Consider the following 21,578-nt stretch of genomic DNA (forward strand, 5'->3'; position numbering starts at 1 on the left):
TATCTTGCCCAAATCACTCGAATTCAGTTTACAGTGATTTGAGCTTATTTGATTGAGTTGTTGTAGGATTACGGTGGCAAAAAAACATGCTTTACTCGAACAGAACACTTACCGTACTTCTTGCTTGTATCAACAAGTAAATAAATCTTCAAGCAGTCAGGTTTGATTCATAATCTTTAGACTGAAAGAAGATTGTATACTTCAGTTCCAATAATTACTGTTATTATGTTTGTTTTCTGTTCTTTGATGATGTATAGGATTGTTTACGCCTGCAATAACTCTGTCTTTATGTATTTTCGCGAATCATGACCTATAGAATAAAGCACACATATATACCAGCTTTTCGACTTGTTGCCCTATGAAGAACCCGTAATGCTAACAATGTAATAACGTATTATTAGTCCATGGGCCAAGACCCGAAAAATGGGTTATTGGTACCACCTGAGGTGGCAAAACCTTTTTGGTGTCATTTTGTTTGTCGGACATAGATATGCTTATCAAGCTATGATAACATTTCCAAATGAGTAGCTTAGTCATAATAAATGAATTTTTAACCAATTTGGTCTCGTTTTTATATCCCTATACTTCTGAATCGAAACTAAACCGCTATACAAAGAAGAGCACTGCCTTCTGTATGTCCACAGGTGTTCTGTTGTAAACGCGGTGCGCTTAGTCTTTATGCAAAGCAGCGAAGGGAATATCCAAAGGGTTATGATGTCCACAGCTGTCACGCGGTGCGCTTAGTCTTTATCTAGAACAATGTACCGTTATCAAATCTAAAGTTCGTAATAAAAGGGATTATCTATACTGTTTTTACACCACCCTCTCAACAAATACATCAGTTTTAAACAAAAATCACTCTGTTCATTTACAACTTTATCTATTATAATGTATTGTAGTGTACCGCTACATTTTTTTTTGCATTATCTTTCATTGTTGGATGGAAATAAAGCAACATTGGCGTGGTATTAGCGTTTTCACAGCAGCGTTTTCACCGGAAAATGATAAATGATTGAAAAATACGGTAAAATTGACGAGGAATTGCTTTTGTTGTTGTTGTTGTTTTTAGATAAAGGGATATACACTGTATTATAAGCTTTGGATATTCCCTTCGCCGTCTTGAATATTAGACTAAGCGCTGTGGACATCAAAACCCTTGGATATTCCCTTCGCTGCCTTGAATAAAGACTAAGCGCACTGCGTTTACAACAGAACACCTGTGAACATACAGAAGACAGTGCTCTTCTTTGTATAGCGGTTGGTCTCGATTCAGAAGTATAGGGATATAACAACGAGACCAAATTGGTTTAAAATTCATTTATCATGACTAAGCTACTCATTTGGAAATGCTATCATAGCTTGATAAGCATATCTATGCCCGACAAACAAAATGACACCAAAAAGGTATTGCCACCTCAGGTGGTACCAATATCTGGCCTGGCCCATCGACAATATGTGAGGCAGATGACCACGCCCTTCACCTGTTAGTCTTTTTGTTCTTAATGATATTCCCTTGGCTGACGACTTGTACGAAGGCTACATGTTGTGAGGCATAATGTTTATATGGCCAAGGATTTTTGGCCCGCAGCCCGCACAGCAACTTACCCACACAACTAGGCACACGATCGCTCCAATATCCGTCAACATCTCTGTTGTTGCGGGGGTTGCACACTTGCCAGCTCTTTCCCGCCAGACGATATCCACTATAGCATCGATAACTCACCGCCTGATCAGCAAATATTAAAGGGACATTCCAGACGATTTTCATAATTTCACATCATGTAGTACATAAATCAACAACTCCATGTATAGATTTGTGAAATTTATTGTGGTTCTTGAGCAGAGATACAATACTTTGAAAAACCTTAAACAATTTACACTGAACAAAGATGATGACATAGGAGGTTCACATAATTATTTCAGAAAATGTAGCAGTGTAATTCCATTACAATACCGCTTGCTTGCGAGTTCACCTGTGTATAATCTATGCATGCCTTCTTCTTTTGTTCTGCTTCCTTGAGCCCCAACTCATGCATTCTTATGGTGACTCTGCCATGTCATCATCCTTGTTCATTGCAATTTGTTCTAAATTTTGAAAATATTCTTATTCTTCATCCCAATTATCACAAATTCTTAAACTCTGTCCTCAGTATAACTAATTTATAGTTGTTCAAACGAAAAAAACTGAAAATCATCCAGAGGTGTGCTTTAACATAAACTATGACAATGGGGATGTTATTGTACGAACAATGCCCGCTAAGCAAATTCGGGGTTCATTCGTACCGACAGTCATGCTGGTTTTTTGATTTACTGGGATAAGAATCTGTGATGTAATGGTTATTCCTGTATGGCCAGCACATCCATCTGACATCATACGCAATATTTAAACTGTGCCGCGTGTGCTCCGAGTTGCATTTTGCTGCCAAAAATTACATTGTAATGTTTGGCACTGTGTTTGGTAGCGAAACTAAAACCAGGTACTTATTTTCAGAATACGAATGTATTTCAAAAATGAAAACACATTCTCAAAATGCAAGTATATTTTCACCAAACCAATTAACAGCAAGCCGAACCAGGCCCAACACACATGACAAAGGGTTTAATTTCTGAGAAGCGACCACTTCTACAAACATTGTGATACTTCAGAGACATGATGGGCGTGATGGAGTGATAGATTGAAGAATTAGGAGTGACAACTTGTTCAGCCTATCTAATCTGCTTACCTTGTGGCATATCGTAGTTTTGTGAAAACATTTCAAGATTAAAATTCCCTCTTTATACCATTCTTAATTTATGTCAGGCATACATGACATTTTTGCCATGATCATTAAGTAAAATTGTTTTACTGTTATACCGATTTGAAAACAGGTGGACATTTTCTTTGAAGGGGAATTAAAGACGATTTTCATAATCTTACATCATGCAGCACATAAGTAGATAGTGCCATGCAAACTATGTAGATTTTTGGAATAAATCTTATTGAGGTCCTTAAGCAGATAATCTGATAATCTGAAAAAACCCAAACAAATTACACTGAACAAGGATTATGACATAAGAGACTCACACATTCCAGTAATATATTCAAGTAATTTTGTTCTACTTCCATGAGCACCCAATCCTGTATCCCTATGGTGCAGTTGCTTTATGTATCATCCTCGTTCACTGTCTTTTGTTTGAATTTTGAAATAATTCTTATTACTTATCCCGATCACTATCAATTCGGTTTAATTCTCTGTGCCAAGTATAATCAATAACTTTATAGATGTTCAGATTCAATAGTCTGAAAATCATCTTGAGATCTCCTTTAAAACCGATCATTCTGTTCTTTCAAGCTGAGTTTGCAAGTATATCTCTATAATTATGACACCGTTTCATAATCAAGTTCTAATTCAAAATACAAAGTACCTACCTCTCCGACGAAGTACGTTCGGTTTTGGGTGTCGGATCTTCCATGTGGTATGGGCTCAAGAGAAGGAGGCTGACAAGTGACCGCTTTTGGAATGAAAAGAAATTGTTACTCGAAGAAAGATAGATTGACCCTTGACCTTAGTGTAATACATGACAGTGTAATCTAAAGACGGTGGAAATCTCGATTTAAAGGGGACCTCCGGATGATTTTCAGACTTTCACATTTGAACAACAATAAATTAGTCAAACGGAGTACAGAGTTTCAGAATTTATGGTGATTGGGATGAGAATGTTTTCAAAATTTATAACAAATTGCAATGAACAAGGATGATGACATGACAGCCTCACCATAAGAATGTATGGGTTGGGGCTTAAGGAAGCAGAACAAAAGAAGAGGGCATGCATGGATTTTTCACAGGTGAACTTGTTGAGCAAGCGGTATTGTAATGGAATTACACTGCCACATTTCTGAAATATATGAGGCTCTGATGTCATCATCACTGTTCAGTGTAATTTGTTAAAGATTTTCAATTTATTGGTTTCTCTGCTTAAGGAAAACAATAAATTCCACGAATCTGTACATGGAGCTGTTGATTTATGTACTACATGATGTGAAATTATGAAAATCGTCCGGAATGCCCCTTTAAAGTATTATTTTGCATTTGGAGATGGATAAACAGATATAATGCTTTGAAATAGTTCTAAGTTGTCAGTAATTGATATGAATTTACAACGTGAACATGGTAATTAGTATAATTGATGGTAAGTATTGCTACACATACAATATACAGTATCTATTTCTTCTCTTTTAATTCATGTGAGTGTGCTCCCGTCATAACACGGTTTTAACGAAATTTCGGTTACAATGAAATAAAACTTCAGGATGGAACTTTATCCGCTCTATGTATTGTTTATTTGTTCGGTTATAACGAAATTTCGATATTACGACAGAAAACTGCTTCGATATAAAGAAAACTGACAGCAGTTTTCTGTCGTTATATCGAAATTTCGTTATAACCGAACAGTAAAGTGTATAATGATGCATACATGATAATTTTGGAACCTGAACGTTAATTTCCTTGTGGTGAGAATTTCGTGATAACCGTGGTCGCTGTAACGTGAGTGCATTGTACCATGGCTTCCGGTTTGACGATATGCGAATGTCAGGGACAGAAGGGAAGGGGATGGGGGAAGGAGTGTCTTGTGCTTACTGAGGCATTCTGGGATTTCTCCTGTTGGTACCCATTCTCCGTCGTGGCATATCAGAATGTAGTCACGTGACGGCACAAAACCGATCGGGCATTCGGCAGAACACACGGAGTGCTCCGTGTACAGACCGTCGATGACGTGTCCCGTTCCCGCTCTCAAACTTGCTGTCAAGTTTTGGCCATCAACGATTTCCGGCGCCTGGCATGATGGGGGATCTATAAGAGTATGTCGCATCCAGTCAGTTCAAATTCAAGGAAACGAAAGATTGCTGCTGGAGTCTTACACCAAATTTCAATTTTGCAAAATTCATGAATTATATAGGGCAAGACCAGTTTGATTTTTCCATGCCTTTCAGAGAAAATCTTGTCCAGTGTTGTTATTCATGTTGTGACACGGCCATCACACTGCCAAGAAACACCGACTGTATAATAAGGTATATCACGTTTTCTTACATGCTCCTATACCAGTGTATACTAAACTTCCCTGAAGCAAAGTTTGCGATCTTATTCATTAACAGAGATGATGACGGTACACTCACGGACGCACTCCGGTTCATCGCCACCATAAGTCCATTCCCCATTGGAGTTGCAGGTCGCCATCGCTCTTCCGAGAAGATAGAAACCTGGATTGCACCGATACACCGCTCGACCACCGGCCCACCTTCCTCGGACGCGCATGAAGCCGTTTTTGATCTGGCTTGGTGGCGGGCAAATCGTTGGTGCTTTAGGAAACCAAGACAGAAAACAGAATTAAATTCGAAATACATGTATAAACAAAAGGTAGGAGAACCGTTTAATGTGAAAGTCTGTCATTACCAGGCGTTGCGTTGCATATTCCTTAAAGGAAACCTCCGGATGATTTTCAATTTTTTACATTTGAACATATATAAATTAGTTATACTGGGTACAGAGTTTCAGGATTTATAATGATTGGGATGAAAAATATGAATGTTTTCAAAGTTTATAACAAATTGCAATGAACAAGGATGATGACATGGCAGCCTCAACATAAGAATGCATGAGATGTGGCTCAAGGAAGCAGCACAAAAGAAGAAGGCATGCATAGATTACACACAGGTGAGCTTGCAAGCATGCGGTATTGTAATGGAATGACACTGCTACATTTCTGAGATATGTGAGGCTCCTATGTCATCATCTTTGTTCAGTGTAATTTGTTTAAGGTTTTTGAAAGTACTGTTTCTCTGCTCAAGAACCACAATAAATTCTACAAATCAATACATGAAGCTGTTGATTTATGTACTACCTGATGTGAAATTATGAAAATCGTCCGGAATGCCCCTTTAACTGGAAGGCTTCAAACCGGGGAGGGGTCGGGGGGGGGGGGGGGGGAGTGGAGGGAGGAGGGGAGGCAGCTCATGAAGCGTTTTGTCTGACTTTTTTTTTTTCTAATAAACTTGCTCTCGGCCAATCAGACATGTCAGATGAAAAGATATCAGTAGCTTGAGGCAGTTTGTCAGAAAAAAAGATATCTGAAAAGACCCTTCATGAAATGAGCCAAGTTTGCTGTTATTGCAGGGGCGGATCCACTGCCTCCCCCCCCCCCTTCTCCCCGTAAAGGGGTGGGGACAAAAATATTTCTGGTGCCTTTTCCAGGTTTCATTTCTTTCTATTGTTTCAACAAACAATAAAGGGGGTGGGGTCGTGCGCCCCCTTCTGGATTCACCACTGTATTGTCGACAATGAACACAACAACCAATCCGTTCTATATAAAGCAAAGAAAAAAAAAAGGGGGCAGGACCTTCAACGTTCAATGACCGAGCATTTTTATTTCTAAGGGGACATTCATCAATATGGATATCAATATATATGCATATCATTAATTTTAGAAATCGACCTTTTTCAGCAAAAAAAAAAAAGAGCACACAATAAGGCAAAGTCTAAGACACCCCTAGAAGTCTGGAAAGCAGCAGAACAAACCTCGACACACGGCTCTCCCGCTCCATCGTCCGTTGGGTTGACACTGGATGAATTCGTCTCCGTTGAGTTGCGCGGTAGGGTTGCACAGCACTCTTACAACGAAATTCACTGGCAGATATTCTTCGCCATAAAATGAGGAATTTTGGTACTCATACCTGCCGTGAAGCAATGGCCTCGGTCGCAGACAACTGGTGCCCTCTTTTCAAATTAATTCAAAAAACAAACATTAAATCAAGCGAACAAAGAACCAAATATCTTAAAGGTACCGTTTACCATTGGGTAGGCAGTGATTTGATGCATATAAGCCAGTTCGGAGTTCCACTCTGCGCATGAGCAGAAAAAGGTCATTCGGACCAAGAGGCAAGTTGGTTTTTAAAGTCACTGGGATAAGCGTCTGTGATGTATTATTATGTATAATGATTATTCATGTAATCCTTATAAATGCTGCTTGCCAGCACATCCACCTGACAGCAAAAATAGTATTTGGCAATATTGATAGAAAGAGGTTGTTCTTACATTCAATGTAAGATAATGAAATGGATGCTTTCCCAAGTGTTAATTGACGGATCATTCTGGCCATATGGTCTATGCGAGTTCATTCTTTGTTTAAGAAGGATTGATGAATACCATAAATCGTTGCGTAAAGCTTATGCATTATGTCGCTCTGAAAACGAGTGAAGAGCCCCTTAAAGGCATAATTCACCATTTGCAGATGAAACAAAAACCCAGCATTAGTGCTTTAAAATAGTTCTAAAATGTGAGTTAGGGATAGAAACAACCACTTTAACCGACTGAGAAAAAAGAAAGGTCATTCGGACCAATGTGCCCATGAGCTAACTCCGAACTGGCTTATTGTTGTGTAGGTCAGTTGTATTACAAAAAAAAAAAAATCCTGAGACATAAAAATAACCCAATAAAGGCTGAAATATAAAGAGATATCACTATTTTTTTTCTTATAAATCATAACTGTAGACGGTTTACTCTAGACACAGTTTCATCATAAATATTGCTCATATTTTGCATAATTACCTAACATTGATTATACTGAATAACAATTTTACGTTGCTTGTTTCTCTCCCTAACTCACATTTTACAATTATTTAAACGCACTAAGCTGGCTATTTTTCCATCTGAAAATGGTAAATAATGCCTTTAAGCTTTTGAGAGCATTGGTATCGGCCTAAATGACAGCATTGTAGCAGAACGATGGTTAGAACTAGTAGACATAATATGCCAATTCCGTTAAGACCTGTGCATTTTTGATTTGTGTTGCGGTGTCTGGGTTTCACCACGCTTTTTTCAGTGTGCTACTGTGTCACATCCACCATTTAGGAAATAACCATTTATGTGCTTTGACACTGGTGTAGCCGGGGGGGGGGGGGGATGGGGTGGTCGCCCTCCCCCCCCCCTAAGATTTGGACCGGGAATTTGGGAGGCGGAAAAAAAATGCGTGTATACTGTATGCATGCACATGAAGCGGGTCTCCTTTGCAACCTTTCATCAAGATATATATATTTTTTTAATATTTCACTCAAAGTGTGCACCAGATCGTTGAATTGCAATTCAAAATGTGCAAAATCTCTCGTGCTTAGGAGGGGGTATCCCCCTTCCAAACCCTCCCCCTCTGTGCCTCTTTCCCTAGCTTAGTAGGCCCTACACTTTTTAGATTTACAAAAAAAAATTATGAATAATTCTGAGTGCACAAGACTTATCACTTATATTTCGAAAACTAAAGGTTCCCTCATGTATAAGGGGAATTTCCCCATTTAATCGACCCTTTCCTCCCTCAGCCCCCGACCAGTTTTTTTTTTTTTTGTGTGTGATTTCCCAAATGTTGATTCCATCACGAGATATCTCAATTTCAACCTTAAAAAGGCAAAAGCTCCATCGGAAGGGAAGGGTGGAGATAACACTCACCCACGCCTTCTCCCTGCTCGCCCGCCCCTCCCCCCCCCCTTTCGCCATGCATAGAAGTAGACTGTGGCTATACCCAGATCGCTTTTTCAATTCTAAAAATGCAAAAGCTCCGCGAGCGGGAGGGGGAATCCCCCTTCCCCTAAGCTCTACCTCACTAGACTTAATACATACACACAGATGGTGCACATTCGGAATAAGAGCTAAATTCCGTGATTTTAACACTTCGATGAAAAAGTATTGCACCAAAAATTTGCACCAGATCGCTGAATTTCAGGTCTGAAAACGCAAATCACCTCCGTGTGGGAGGGGATATGCCCCTATCTACACCCTCGTGTGTATGCTTATTCTGCTTGATTGCTGAACAGACAGCGTTCATGATATTCAGTGTAAGAATTAATACAAGAAGATTATTTAGATGATACCATTTTATAGGCAAATTGTTCAATGATAATCTACACTAAAATATACTGCAACCTTAAACAAGTGGGACTGTTTCAACTCGTTAAAACACGCAAAACATGCATCAGATTGCACCATTTGTAACATCAAAATGCAAAAAGTTCTCACGTGGGAGGGGGGATACCCCCCTCCCCACACCCTCCCCTCCCCCTTCGCTCGCTCCGCTCGCTCGGGTTCAGTCGCGTTCATGATATTCAGTGAAAAGAATTAACACAAGAAGTGTATTTTAATTATACCATTTTATAGGCAAATTGTTCAATAATAATCTACATCAAAATATACTGCTACCTTAAACAAGTGCTACTGTTTCACGTCGATAAAACGCGCAAAAACATGCATCAAATTGCACCATTTGCAATATCTTAATGCAAAAAGTTCTCATCGTGGGAGGGGTGACACCCCCTCCCACACCCTCCCCTCCCCCTTCGCTCGCTCCGCTCGCTCGGGTTCAGTCGCGTTAATGTATTCAGTGAAAAGAATTGATACAAGAAGTGTATTTAAATTATACCATTTTATAGGCAAATTGTTCAATAATAATCTACACTAAAATATACTGCTACCTTAAACAAGTGGGACTGTTTCACGTCGAGAAAACGCGCAAAAACATGCATCAAATTGCACCATTTGCAACATCTAAATGCAAAAAGTTCTCACCGTGGGAGGGGTGACAGCCCCTCCAACACCCTCCCCTCCCCCTTCGCTCGCTCCGCTCGCTCGGGTTCAGTCGCGTTAATGTATTCAGTGAAAAGAATTGATGCAAGAAGTGTATTCAAATTATACCATTTTATAGGCAAATTGTTCAATAATAATCTACATCAAAATAAACTGCTACCTTAAACAAGTGGGACTGTTTCACGTCGATAAAACGCGCAAAAATCAAAATGCAAAAAGTTCTTACCGTGGGAGGGGGGGGGGGGGGACACCCCCCTCCCACTCCCTCCCTCCTCGCAGACTAACCCCCCCCCCCCCCCCAAGATGAAATCCTGGCTACGCCGTTGTGCTTTGAATACCAATTCAGTGCGTTGGACACACTGTCCACGGTCCCAGATATATATATATGTAATTGTCATTTATCGGTTTCTATATGGAACGTCATCTTTCCTATTTATAATGCTTAAGATTACCGAGGGAAATATTACGGATGGGATTGCTTTTTGATTATGACATGATAACGTTTGCGGTGTGGACGCTGAAGGGATAGCGTATATATATTGCTTGATTGAGATTGGCGTTCTTTAATTCATTTTTGGTGAGACAATGAGAATTAAACTAGTTATGAAATCTCAGGTAGCATACAATTCCACAAGAATGACGGAGATATCTAAAAACATGGTTTCTTTACATAAAGGTGGGACCCGCCTGTAATTGGGACACCTTTGTTTTTGGATATCTCAGACATTCTTAGACCGAGTTAATAAACTTTGAATTCCTGTTAGTATTGCTCTTTCATACTTCATAAGTGGTTTCTCACAATCTTACACACACACACACACACACACACACACACACACACACACAAATCAAATCTTGAAGCCCCATCTCACCGAAAACTTACTATGCTATCCCTTTGAGCCCATACTATTAAACATCAATATCAACATCAGCAACAACAAACACAACGAAATCACTGGAGTAAAGTGTATTCTGATAGGATGAAAAACTTGTTCGACTGAATTTTAGTTGTCTACAGTTTTTTTTTTTTTTTATATATTCAATTTGGCCAATATCTCTGATTTAAGACTTCCACTAAGAGCTGGAAGAAAGCATAAAAATATGCAAAACTAAAAGGGAAATAGGTAAATTGGAAAGCTAATTCAGTGAAAATGAATAATGATTCGATGTAATCAGCATTCTTCTTTTTTTTTGTGACACACTCTCCAAAGTCCCAGACACAGAAAAGATTGTCCTTTATCGCTTTCTATGAAACTTCATCTCGTTGAGTAAGGTTTCTCAACGAGTAGGCCTAAAGAGTCACTTCTTTGTGTGTAATTTTTTCGTGTGAGTAAGAAGTAAATGATCAATCTATAAGCTTGAACTGTCCGAGCAAATAAATGAAAATCTTCGTAACTTTTGTAGAGGAAACTCACCGACACCTTGTCCCAATGCCAATGCGGTGAACACCAGCAAGAGCGCCACGTACGTCCCCATATGTACAGGGTGAAGCTGTGATTCTCGTCCCGCTGCTCATGAAACAATAGGTAAATTGGTCATTTGTTTTTTAAAAAGATTGCCATTATGGTCGCAGAAACAAACAAGAAGGCAAAATTGCGAGTAAATGCCTTGTTTGCAGAGGTCGAAGTTGTAATTTTGGAAGCAAAAACACGAAATACAATATCGAGGCAGCTGCCACTATACTGTCGCTTGTCTGCAACACAAAAACAACACTAATACATTTGTACTTGATTGCGAGTCTTGTTTGCGGAGTGTGTGGGGTAATAATGAGAACTGTTCTCATTTACTGTATACGTTAATTATCCAATCAATATATTTTGTGTATATGAGCATTCCTTTCCTGTCGAAGTGACATGATAATGTTTATTCGACAAATTATCGATTCCTGTCGCTATAGTAATGAAAAAAAAAATAGACAAAGAAGAGGAAGAGGAGGCAGAAGAAGAAGAAGAAAAATGTAAAACAAAGACTGACTTACTCTGATGTCGTCATGATGTATTTTTTTTTTTTTAAATACAAGGTAGTTAAAGATAAACAGCGAAATGTCGATACGAAAAATAGAGGCGTTCGAGGTAAAAGTTTTGGATCGTCTTCTTGTCTATACATGCCTTTCATTGTTGTGACGAGCATTTTCGCTTTGAAAGAATTATATTTGCAAAATGCAAGGCTCGACGTTAGCCGTTATTGCCCGGTGACCTGGGTGGCAAAGTTGTGGGACAAAACGCTTCATGAAATGCCCCCACTGGGTGATAACGTCCGGTGCCACAAGACAAATAGATATTGGGCCATCACTCTTGGAAAGTCATATGTTTTGGTATGAATGCGTATGCCTAGGTTGTATGTGTTTTTCTTATAAAATCCAGAATAGGGAAGAGTAAATTGCGGCTCAGTGCTTGAATGTTATTGCACGCATTATTGAAAAAAAGAAGGTGTTCTCTTTTCAGAAGGTTAATACATCCGAAAATGAAAAGAAGGGGAGTACTAAAGGATCTTTGAATTATTCGAAAATTATGTGAAAAGTGAAAAGACTGACAGTGTTGGATTCATGAAAAAAAAATCAAAACACATGAACATTTTTTCAAACAACTCGTTTTACATACATGAAATGACGAAGTCAGCTATATGTACTTCAACAGCGTGTTGGTGTGTGTGTGTGTGTGGGATGAGGTCTATTTTTACACCATTATTTTCTATCTCTCCCGGATTTGATTGTATTTTTTTTTTTGTTCCTTTTTTGTTTCATTGGCTTATGTACAACCCTTTCTCGTGTACGCTTTTTATGGACTTACATAATCTTGGTTTTATGTTCCCTCTTTGTTACCGTGTTTGTAACTTGTGTTTTTTACTCAAATTGTATTTTGTATACGTGATGCAGGGCCCCTTGGCAGAGCAGTTCCGAGTGAGCTGAAAGGGCTACCCTGCTAAAAGAAAACTGAATGAACAAATGAATAAATAAACAATTAATAAATAAACAGGAAGTCTTTCAAAAAGTGAACTAACTGTAAATGACAATTAGGGCATATCTTTTTTTTTTAATTCGGTTTTCGGATAGGGTATTAACAAATAAAGTGCTAGGTTGAGAGTATTATCTTACAAATAAAGTGGTTTGTTGAGAGTATGGTTATCTTGTTTTTTAACTGGCAAAAAGTCATCGAAAGTTCTGAATAGGTTGTAACCAGTTTATGAAGTTTTTTAAAGGTGAGTATGCAGTATTGTAACTTGATTCTTCAATTATGACAATTTAATGTATGAACGTATCATATATGTATCACCATCATCTTCTTCATTATCATCATCGGACTTTCAACTCTAGCATACCGCAGGGCGAGAGGTGATATGATTGAATCCTTTAAATTATTTCATAAATATGATCAGGAAGTAGTGCCTGACTTGGGTTTAATAAAAAATGCACAAGAGGGCATAGTAAAAAATTATATGTTTTTCGATCACAAACCACTACAAGAAGAAATTCATTTTACATGCGCATCAGGAAACCATGGAATAGCTTACCTAGAAATTTAATAGATGCACCCAGTGTCTTCAGCTTTGAAATTGGTTTGGATAAACTCTGAGAAAATGAACCCATAAAATTTAAGTTTGACGCCACGCCACGTGGTCACTATCCAGCTCATCTTAAGGACTGAACCTGGATCTGAATACAGAGGCTCACCCTGCGTTCAGAATCTTCCATAGGTAGGTAGGTAGGTATCATTACCATCACCATTATCAGTACTACTTCTAATGATATAGCTGTCTTGAAAATGACTGGAAAATGACTGGAAAGCTGCATATGTGTCATTGACTATACAAATCGGACGAAAACCCTTCTGGTTCTGCAGAATTTACACCATTTTGCCAACCCGTGATGGGAAATGTGCGAGTCGATCGTTTCGCGTTTGTCCAGTCGACACAAGGACTAGTCCCGGCTGTGTAACCGCGCGGGATATCTATGGCGACACCGGAGTAGGCATTCAATACGTCAGAATATTCCATACTTTTCAAGTAATCCAACAAGACGACAAGTATCGTATTTCTCACCGAACTACTTCTGACTATGTGAGTACATCGTATATTGTGTTGACATTGCATTTTGGAATTCTCCCTGAATTCCCTTCCACTTTGTCATTGTGTTTTAACTTTTTTTCTCCACCATTGCCACAAATGGCTACCATGAAAACCAATGGCTGTGTTGGAGAACCTGGAATAGACACATTTAAGTACAAACTATCAAAATACGTGACAAAAAACAGCCTCGTTACTGCCGCCAAAATTGCTACAATTGGATCAGAGGGAGAAGACTGTGATACATTAACCAGTGAACTTTGTACAATGTATCCCTCGCTAAACGAAGATATATGCCGCCATTTTATCTTAACCAGCAACAACGACAAGAGCGAACAAAGCGAAAGTACTCCACAACAAAAGGGAGTAAACACATGCAAATGTGGTGCTATTGGCCCTCAACTTGCTCTTTTGAAGAAGCAGGTTGCATCAATAGCTGGGGCTATCGACTCTCTTATTGCAACCGTGGACCCTGTAAACTCGGTCAAGGAAGCAAATGCGTCATTGAGTCAAGCTACAAACAAGAATGCTGATAATGATGCTGCAGCGTGCCCAACTATTGATAATTTGACGCACCAGATTAATGACTATCGAAAAAGTTTTGGATCGTCTTCTTGTCTATACATGCCTTTCATTGTTGTGACGAGCATTTTCGCTTTGAAAGAATTATATTTGCAAAATGCAAGGCTCGACGTTAGCCGTTATTGCCCGGTGACCTGGGTGGCAAAGTTGTGGGACAAAACGCTTCATGAAATGCCCCCACTGGGTGATAACGTCCGGTGCCACAAGACAAATAGATATTGGGCCATCACTCTTGGAAAGTCATATGTTTTGGTATGAATGCGTATGCCTAGGTTGTATGTGTTTTTCTTATAAAATCCAGAATAGGGAAGAGTAAATTGCGGCTCAGTGCTTGAATGTTATTGCACGCATTATTGAAAAAAAGAAGGTGTTCTCTTTTCAGAAGGTTAATACATCCGAAAATGAAAAGAAGGGGAGTACTAAAGGATCTTTGAATTATTCGAAAATTATGTGAAAAGTGAAAAGACTGACAGTGTTGGATTCATGAAAAAAAAATCAAAACACATGAACATTTTTTCAAACAACTCGTTTTACATACATGAAATGACGAAGTCAGCTATATGTACTTCAACAGCGTGTTGGTGTGTGTGTGTGTGTGGGATGAGGTCTATTTTTACACCATTATTTTCTATCTCTCCCGGATTTGATTGTATTTTTTTTTGTTCCTTTTTTGTTTCATTGGCTTATGTACAACCCTTTCTCGTGTACGCTTTTTATGGACTTACATAATCTTGGTTTTATGTTCCCTCTTTGTTACCGTGTTTGTAACTTGTGTTTTTTACTCAAATTGTATTTTGTATACGTGATGCAGGGCCCCTTGGCAGAGCAGTTCCGAGTGAGCTGAAAGGGCTACCCTGCTAAAAGAAAACTGAATGAACAAATGAATAAATAAACAATTAATAAATAAACAGGAAGTCTTTCAAAAAGTGAACTAACTGTAAATGACAATTAGGGCATATCTTTTTTTTTTAATTCGGTTTTCGGATAGGGTATTAACAAATAAAGTGCTATGTTGAGAGTATTATCTTACAAATAAAGTGGTTTGTTGAGAGTATGGTTATCTTGTTTTTTAACTGGCAAAAAGTCATCGAAAGTTCTGAATAGGTTGTAACCAGTTTATGAAGTTTTTTAAAGGTGAGTATGCAGTATTGTAACTTGATTCTTCAATTATGACAATTTAATGTATGAACGTATCATATATGTATCACCATCATCTTCTTCATTATCATCATCGGACTTTCAACTCTAGCATACCGCAGGGCGAGAGGTGATATGATTGAATCCTTTAAATTATTTCATAAATATGATCAGGAAGTAGTGCCTGACTTGGGTTTAATAAAAAATGCACAAGAGGGCATAGTAAAAAATTATATGTTTTTCGATCACAAACCACTACAAGAAGAAATTCATTTTACATGCGCATCAGGAAACCATGGAATAGCTTACCTAGAAATTTAATAGATGCACCCAGTGTCTTCAGCTTTGAAATTGGTTTGGATAAACTCTGAGAAAATGAACCCATAAAATTTAAGTTTGACGCCACGCCACGTGGTCACTATCCAGCTCATCTTAAGGACTGAACCTGGATCTGAATACAGAGGCTCACCCTGCGTTCAGAATCTTCCATAGGTAGGTAGGTAGGTATCATTACCATCACCATTATCAGTACTACTTCTAATGATATAGCTGTCTTGAAAATGACTGGAAAATGACTGGAAAGCTGCATATGTGTCATTGACTATACAAATCGGACGAAAACCCTTCTGGTTCTGCAGAATTTACACCATTTTGCCAACCCGTGATGGGAAATGTGCGAGTCGATCGTTTCGCGTTTGTCCAGTCGACACAAGGACTAGTCCCGGCTGTGTAACCGCGCGGGATATCTATGGCGACACCGGAGTAGGCATTCAATACGTCAGAATATTCCATACTTTTCAAGTAATCCAACAAGACGACAAGTATCGTATTTCTCACCGAACTACTTCTGACTATGTGAGTACATCGTATATTGTGTTGACATTGCATTTTGGAATTCTCCCTGAATTCCCTTCCACTTTGTCATTGTGTTTTAACTTTTTTTCTCCACCATTGCCACAAATGGCTACCATGAAAACCAATGGCTGTGTTGGAGAACCTGGAATAGACACATTTAAGTACAAACTATCAAAATACGTGACAAAAAACAGCCTCGTTACTGCCGCCAAAATTGCTACAATTGGATCAGAGGGAGAAGACTGTGATACATTAACCAGTGAACTTTGTACAATGTATCCCTCGCTAAACGAAGATATATGCCGCCATTTTATCTTAACCAGCAACAACGACAAGAGCGAACAAAGCGAAAGTACTCCACAACAAAAGGGAGTAAACACATGCAAATGTGGTGCTATTGGCCCTCAACTTGCTCTTTTGAAGAAGCAGGTTGCATCAATAGCTGGGGCTATCGACTCTCTTATTGCAACCGTAGACCCTGTAAACTCGGTCAAGGAAGCAAATGCGTCATTGAGTCAAGCTACAAACAAGAATGCTGATAATGATGCTGCAGCGTGCCCAACTATTGATAATTTGACGCACCAGATTAATGACTATCGAAAAAAGCAACGGGAATTATTCGCAGCCCATTCAAATGCTACTGTGCAAGAGTGCTCAAAAACTATAAACGCCGACGGACCAAACAAAGCCGACGTCCTTTTGACAGGCGACTCTATGGTAAAGCACATTCAACCTTAACAAACTGTCTAGACGAGTGAAAGTCAAGTGTCAAACACTCCGTGGTGCCAAAATAGAGGAGGCAAAAGCTATTCATGAGCTGGCTACAAATGCTGAACCCCCCAGAAACTATTCCTCACCTCGGAACAAACAACATGAAGAGCGATGATGAGAATGAAATAGTCGCCAAATTGTCGTCTTTGTCCGAGGAGATCGTTACCAAAACGAACGTGAATACTGTAACACTGTCAACAATCATACATCGACGTGGCGAATCTCGTTCCGAGCGCACGAAAGTTGATAACGTCAACGCCCACATCAAACTACTAGCCAATGATCGCGGTTGGAATGTGATTGACAACAGCTGCATTGATCCTAATCTTCACCTCGCCATGGACGGTGTTCACTTGAATGACAGCGGCGTAATCGTCTTCGCACAAAACATCATACGCCATCTACGTCGCGACTCTCGAAGTTTCACCGACGACGAGCCTTTTCAGGATCACCGATGGTCCAATCATCGACGTCGGAGACCCAGAGGACGAGTCTTCCCTCGGGACTGGATGGACTCACTAGCAACGGCGCGAATGATTCTGAACCCGAGGAATCGTTAGCTGCATTTCCGTACATTGATCTCGATGAGGAAGGAAAGATACCAATCACATCAAAATGTGGTCTACGAATTTGTCAAATATTAACTCCATTCCGTGTAAGTTGGATGAAATAAAGTGCTTGTTCAAAAATACACCCTTTGACATTATTGGATTCAGCGAAACTCATTGTGACGATACTGTGAGTGATCGTGAACTACAACTAGACGAATATGAATTCATCAGGAAAGACAGAACCCGGCATGGCGGTGGTGTTATGTTATACGTCAGGAAAAACATTGTTTACCATCGGTTACTTGACATTGAATGTGAGTTAGAAGCTTTATGGATCAAAGTTAAACTGCGACACTTCAAATCGTTACTCGTATGTGTTGTTTATCGCCCATCCAATTGCTCAGTTGACTTTTTCGATACTCTGGGTGTTATGTTTGATAAGGCAATAGATTATGATGGTGAAATATTAATCATGGGAGATCTTAATTGTGATCTGCTTTCTGAGAATCTTGACTGCAACACACAAACATTATTGTCAGTTATGCAAGGGGCATTTTTAACGCAGCTTATAACTTCTCCTACTCGTGTAACCCAGAACACCAATACTCTTATTGATCATATGTATACTACTTGCCCAGACGATCACTCCGTGTCTGGTGTTGTGAAAACCCATATCAGCGATCACTTTTTAACTTTTACCATTATTGGTAATAAATCTATTGACACCCCAACAAATACTGTGCGGTTCAGAACTTTCAAACATTTTATTGAAGAAAATTTTATAAACGATCTCCTACGATTGCCTTTTGCGGAAATATGTTCCGAAACTGATGTAGATCAAGCCTGGGGGAAATGGCACGAATTATTAATGAGTGTGGTCAATAAACACGCCCCATTCAAATCCAAACGAATGAGAAAGAGGCCATGCCCCTGGGTTACAGGAGACATAATTGAATTGATGCACACCAGGGAATTTTATCATAAAAAGGCCCTACAGCAATGCCATTCAAGTTTATGGAATTAATATCATAAAATAAAGAATATAATAACACAGAGGATACGAGCGTCGAAACATGAATATGTACAGTGTCTTTTGAATGAAAACACTGGAAGTTCGAACGCACTGTGGTCCACAATTAAACAGTTATCGGGTAGTACCAAAAAGTCTAGTATTAAGTTATGTTTCGGTGATACTGATATTGTTGAGCCAGAAGGTGTGGCCGAAAAATTTAATGACTATTTTATCGACAGTTTAAACGAATTATTGCACTCTACGTCAATTGAAAATGAGACGTTGATTGGAAGCAACGACTCATATGATGAAGCAAATGATAATCATCGTTTTAGCATAATCAACTTTTTGAATTACCCAGTTTGACATTCGAATTTGCAGCCAGAGAAATTGATGGATTATCTGTACAGAAGGCCACTGGCCCCGATGATATATCGGTAAAAATTCAGAAATTAATAAAAAACGCCACCAATGTATTTGAAAGTCTTGTATTTATTCTTAATCTCTCATTGAGAAAAGGCGTTCTGCCAAAAGCATGGCGGATGGCGAAGATTTGTCCTATTTTCAAAGCTGGTGATCGTTCTAATGTTGAGAACTACCGGCCCATATCACTGCTCTCTATTGTTTCCAAGATGTTGGAGAAATGTGTCCAGAAGCACCTTTATTCCTACTTATCGGATACTGCTTACTTCAGCGAGAAGCAATTTGGGTTCCGCCCTGCACACTCATGCGAAAGCGCCCTATTGTGTATGGTCGATGACTGGGCCGCTGAAGTTGACAAGGGTAAACTGTGTGGATTATCATTTATAGATATGCGGAAAGCATTCGATTCTGTAAATCATAGTAGTCTGTTAAGAAAGCTTAAAGCATGTGGTTGCTCAAATAATGCACTGAAATGGTTTGATTCCTATTTATGTAATCGGCGTCAATACACTGTGGTTGACGGTAAACATTCCAATTCTAGATCGATCTCAGCCGGGGTGCCGCAAGGCTCGGTCTTAGGCCCCCTCCTGTTCACAGTATATATTAATGATTTGCCATTAAGTGTTAAAACCGGTAACATTTATATGTTTGCAGATGATGCTACTCTGTTTGTTAGTGGGTCAACTGTTGAATCAATAAAGAACCAATTAAATCAATCAATGAAGGAGGTGAATCAATGGACGACAAAAAAAAAACAAGTTAGTATTGAATACGCAAAAAACAAAGGTAATGTTAGTAGGTTCCCGGCAAAGATTAAATACGTTACAAAGGAAGAAATTGAAAGTAAGAATAGATAATATAGAATTGGATTGTGTAGAACAAAGCAAATGTCTTGGTGTTGTTATTGACGAAACGTTGAGCTTTAAACACCACGTTAATGCTACAGTGAAAGTTATGCAACAAAAGCTCGGCATGATTAGACGAATAAAGCATTTATTTACCCCGAACCAATTTAGCAGATTATATTGGGGGTTTGTTCTACCCCATGCAATGTACTGCTCAACTCTTTGGTCTTTAAGATCCGAATCTAACCATACTACTATATCATATAAACAAATTGCATAAACGTGCTGGCTATATGGTTAGTGGATATACTTGGGATACCCCATCTGATCAAGTCTTACAAAACCTCGGGTGGTGGACTCTCAAAACACTATTTAAGAAAAATATCGCCATCATGATGTACAAATGTGTGAATAGCATTGCTCCATCAATATTGTGTGAAAGGTTCTGCTTTAACGACAACGTATCTTTGCGGATAACCCGCAATTCAAATAGAAAGTTATTACGGAAGCCACTGTGTAAAACAAATTTTTATCAAAAAACCTTCATTAATATCGGAGGAGTACTATGGAACTCTCTTCCTGATGAATGTCGAAATGCAAATTCGCTTTCCATATTTAAGAGTGAGTTGGGTCGTGTTACATCTCAACTGTAATGTCAAACTAAAAAAACTGTATGTACCCCAGCTCAGTGTATCAATCTCGTCACAGTCATGTCCTTTACGTTGCATTTATTTTGTACTTGTATAATGTTGCTTTTTTTAAGCTCTTACCGCGCAATGCACCTACATACTCAAACACTCATCGTACTTACAAACCTACATACACATACACGCATACACACACAAACACACACACACACATACAACGCACGCACGCATGTGCACATACACACACATACACAAACAACATCTACATAATCGTAACTCTTTAGTACATTACCATAGGATTGGCAGATTTGTAATTTCACTTGTTTTTGAATTGAATTGAAATTGTGTTATTTCATTGCAGTTACATAAGTATGTATATATTGATGATTTTACAGTTCATCTATGATGTCTAATAATGTCCATTGAATGGTTGTATTCAGCTTTAATTGTTGTTTAATGATTTATATATGCTGTAACATTTTACAATTAAATGTGTATATTATTCATGCAATTTTAATTTTCTGTATCGTACATTTTATGTGTTGTTTTTAAAAAGGGCCTTGCTGAAAACCAGACCTTGCTGAGCAAGCAACCCTTTCAAAATATGTGAAATAAATAAATAAATAAATAAATAAATAAATAAATAAATTATCGCTTGGGTGCAAAACAATCAGCATCCAGTACTAATCGTGCATTTTTTATACTGCACCCCTTAATCTTTTGCATCAATCCCCACCAATCAATGTGGGGCAATATAAAAGCAATGGACAAAGTGATCCACGTTTTTGATATGGCGAATATATTCCATTGTTCGAGGTATCTTACTACGTTCAAGACGTTGACAAAATATGATCGTTCCGCATTAATTGTGAATGTGATATTAATTAATTTTGAATGTGATATTTTCAAGAAAGGTTTTATAACACCTTGCTTGAAAATAACACTTGAACCAATTATACTCATGACTTATAATGCCATGATATGTACATTTTTTTAAAAAGAATCTTACTGTGAGGAATAACATTAAAAGCTTTGTTAATGGCAAGAACATTTCCCTGCAAGATGTAGCTTATTCATATTTTCCAACAAAA

The 21,578-nt window shown here is 38.7% G+C and overlaps 2 protein-coding genes across 2 annotated transcripts in view; both read right to left on the reverse strand.

The window, feature by feature from the left end:
• The window catches only part of LOC139721806 (complement factor B-like), a 48,945-nt gene extending 37,867 nt beyond the window's left edge, over positions 1-11,078 (reverse strand). The window contains exons 1-6 of the mRNA XM_071633129.1: positions 11,018-11,078; positions 6,555-6,752; positions 5,156-5,338; positions 4,620-4,832; positions 3,410-3,492; positions 1,606-1,726 (exon numbers count right to left, since the gene is read on the reverse strand). Coding sequence (XP_071489230.1) covers positions 1,606-1,726; positions 3,410-3,492; positions 4,620-4,832; positions 5,156-5,338; positions 6,555-6,752; positions 11,018-11,078 — 859 coding nt within the window. The remainder of the gene's footprint in view (positions 1-1,605; positions 1,727-3,409; positions 3,493-4,619; positions 4,833-5,155; positions 5,339-6,554; positions 6,753-11,017) is intronic.
• The window catches only part of LOC139721915 (complement factor B-like), a 143,012-nt gene that overhangs the window by 45,427 nt on the left and 76,007 nt on the right, over positions 1-21,578 (reverse strand). The gene's annotated exons all lie outside the window — the stretch shown is intronic.

This window comes from Diadema antillarum, unplaced genomic scaffold (genome assembly GCF_040938485.1).
Source record: "Diadema antillarum isolate AM-2024a unplaced genomic scaffold, OU_Dant_1.0 scf00000151, whole genome shotgun sequence".
Classification (NCBI taxonomy): Eukaryota; Metazoa; Echinodermata; class Echinoidea; order Diadematoida; family Diadematidae; genus Diadema; species Diadema antillarum.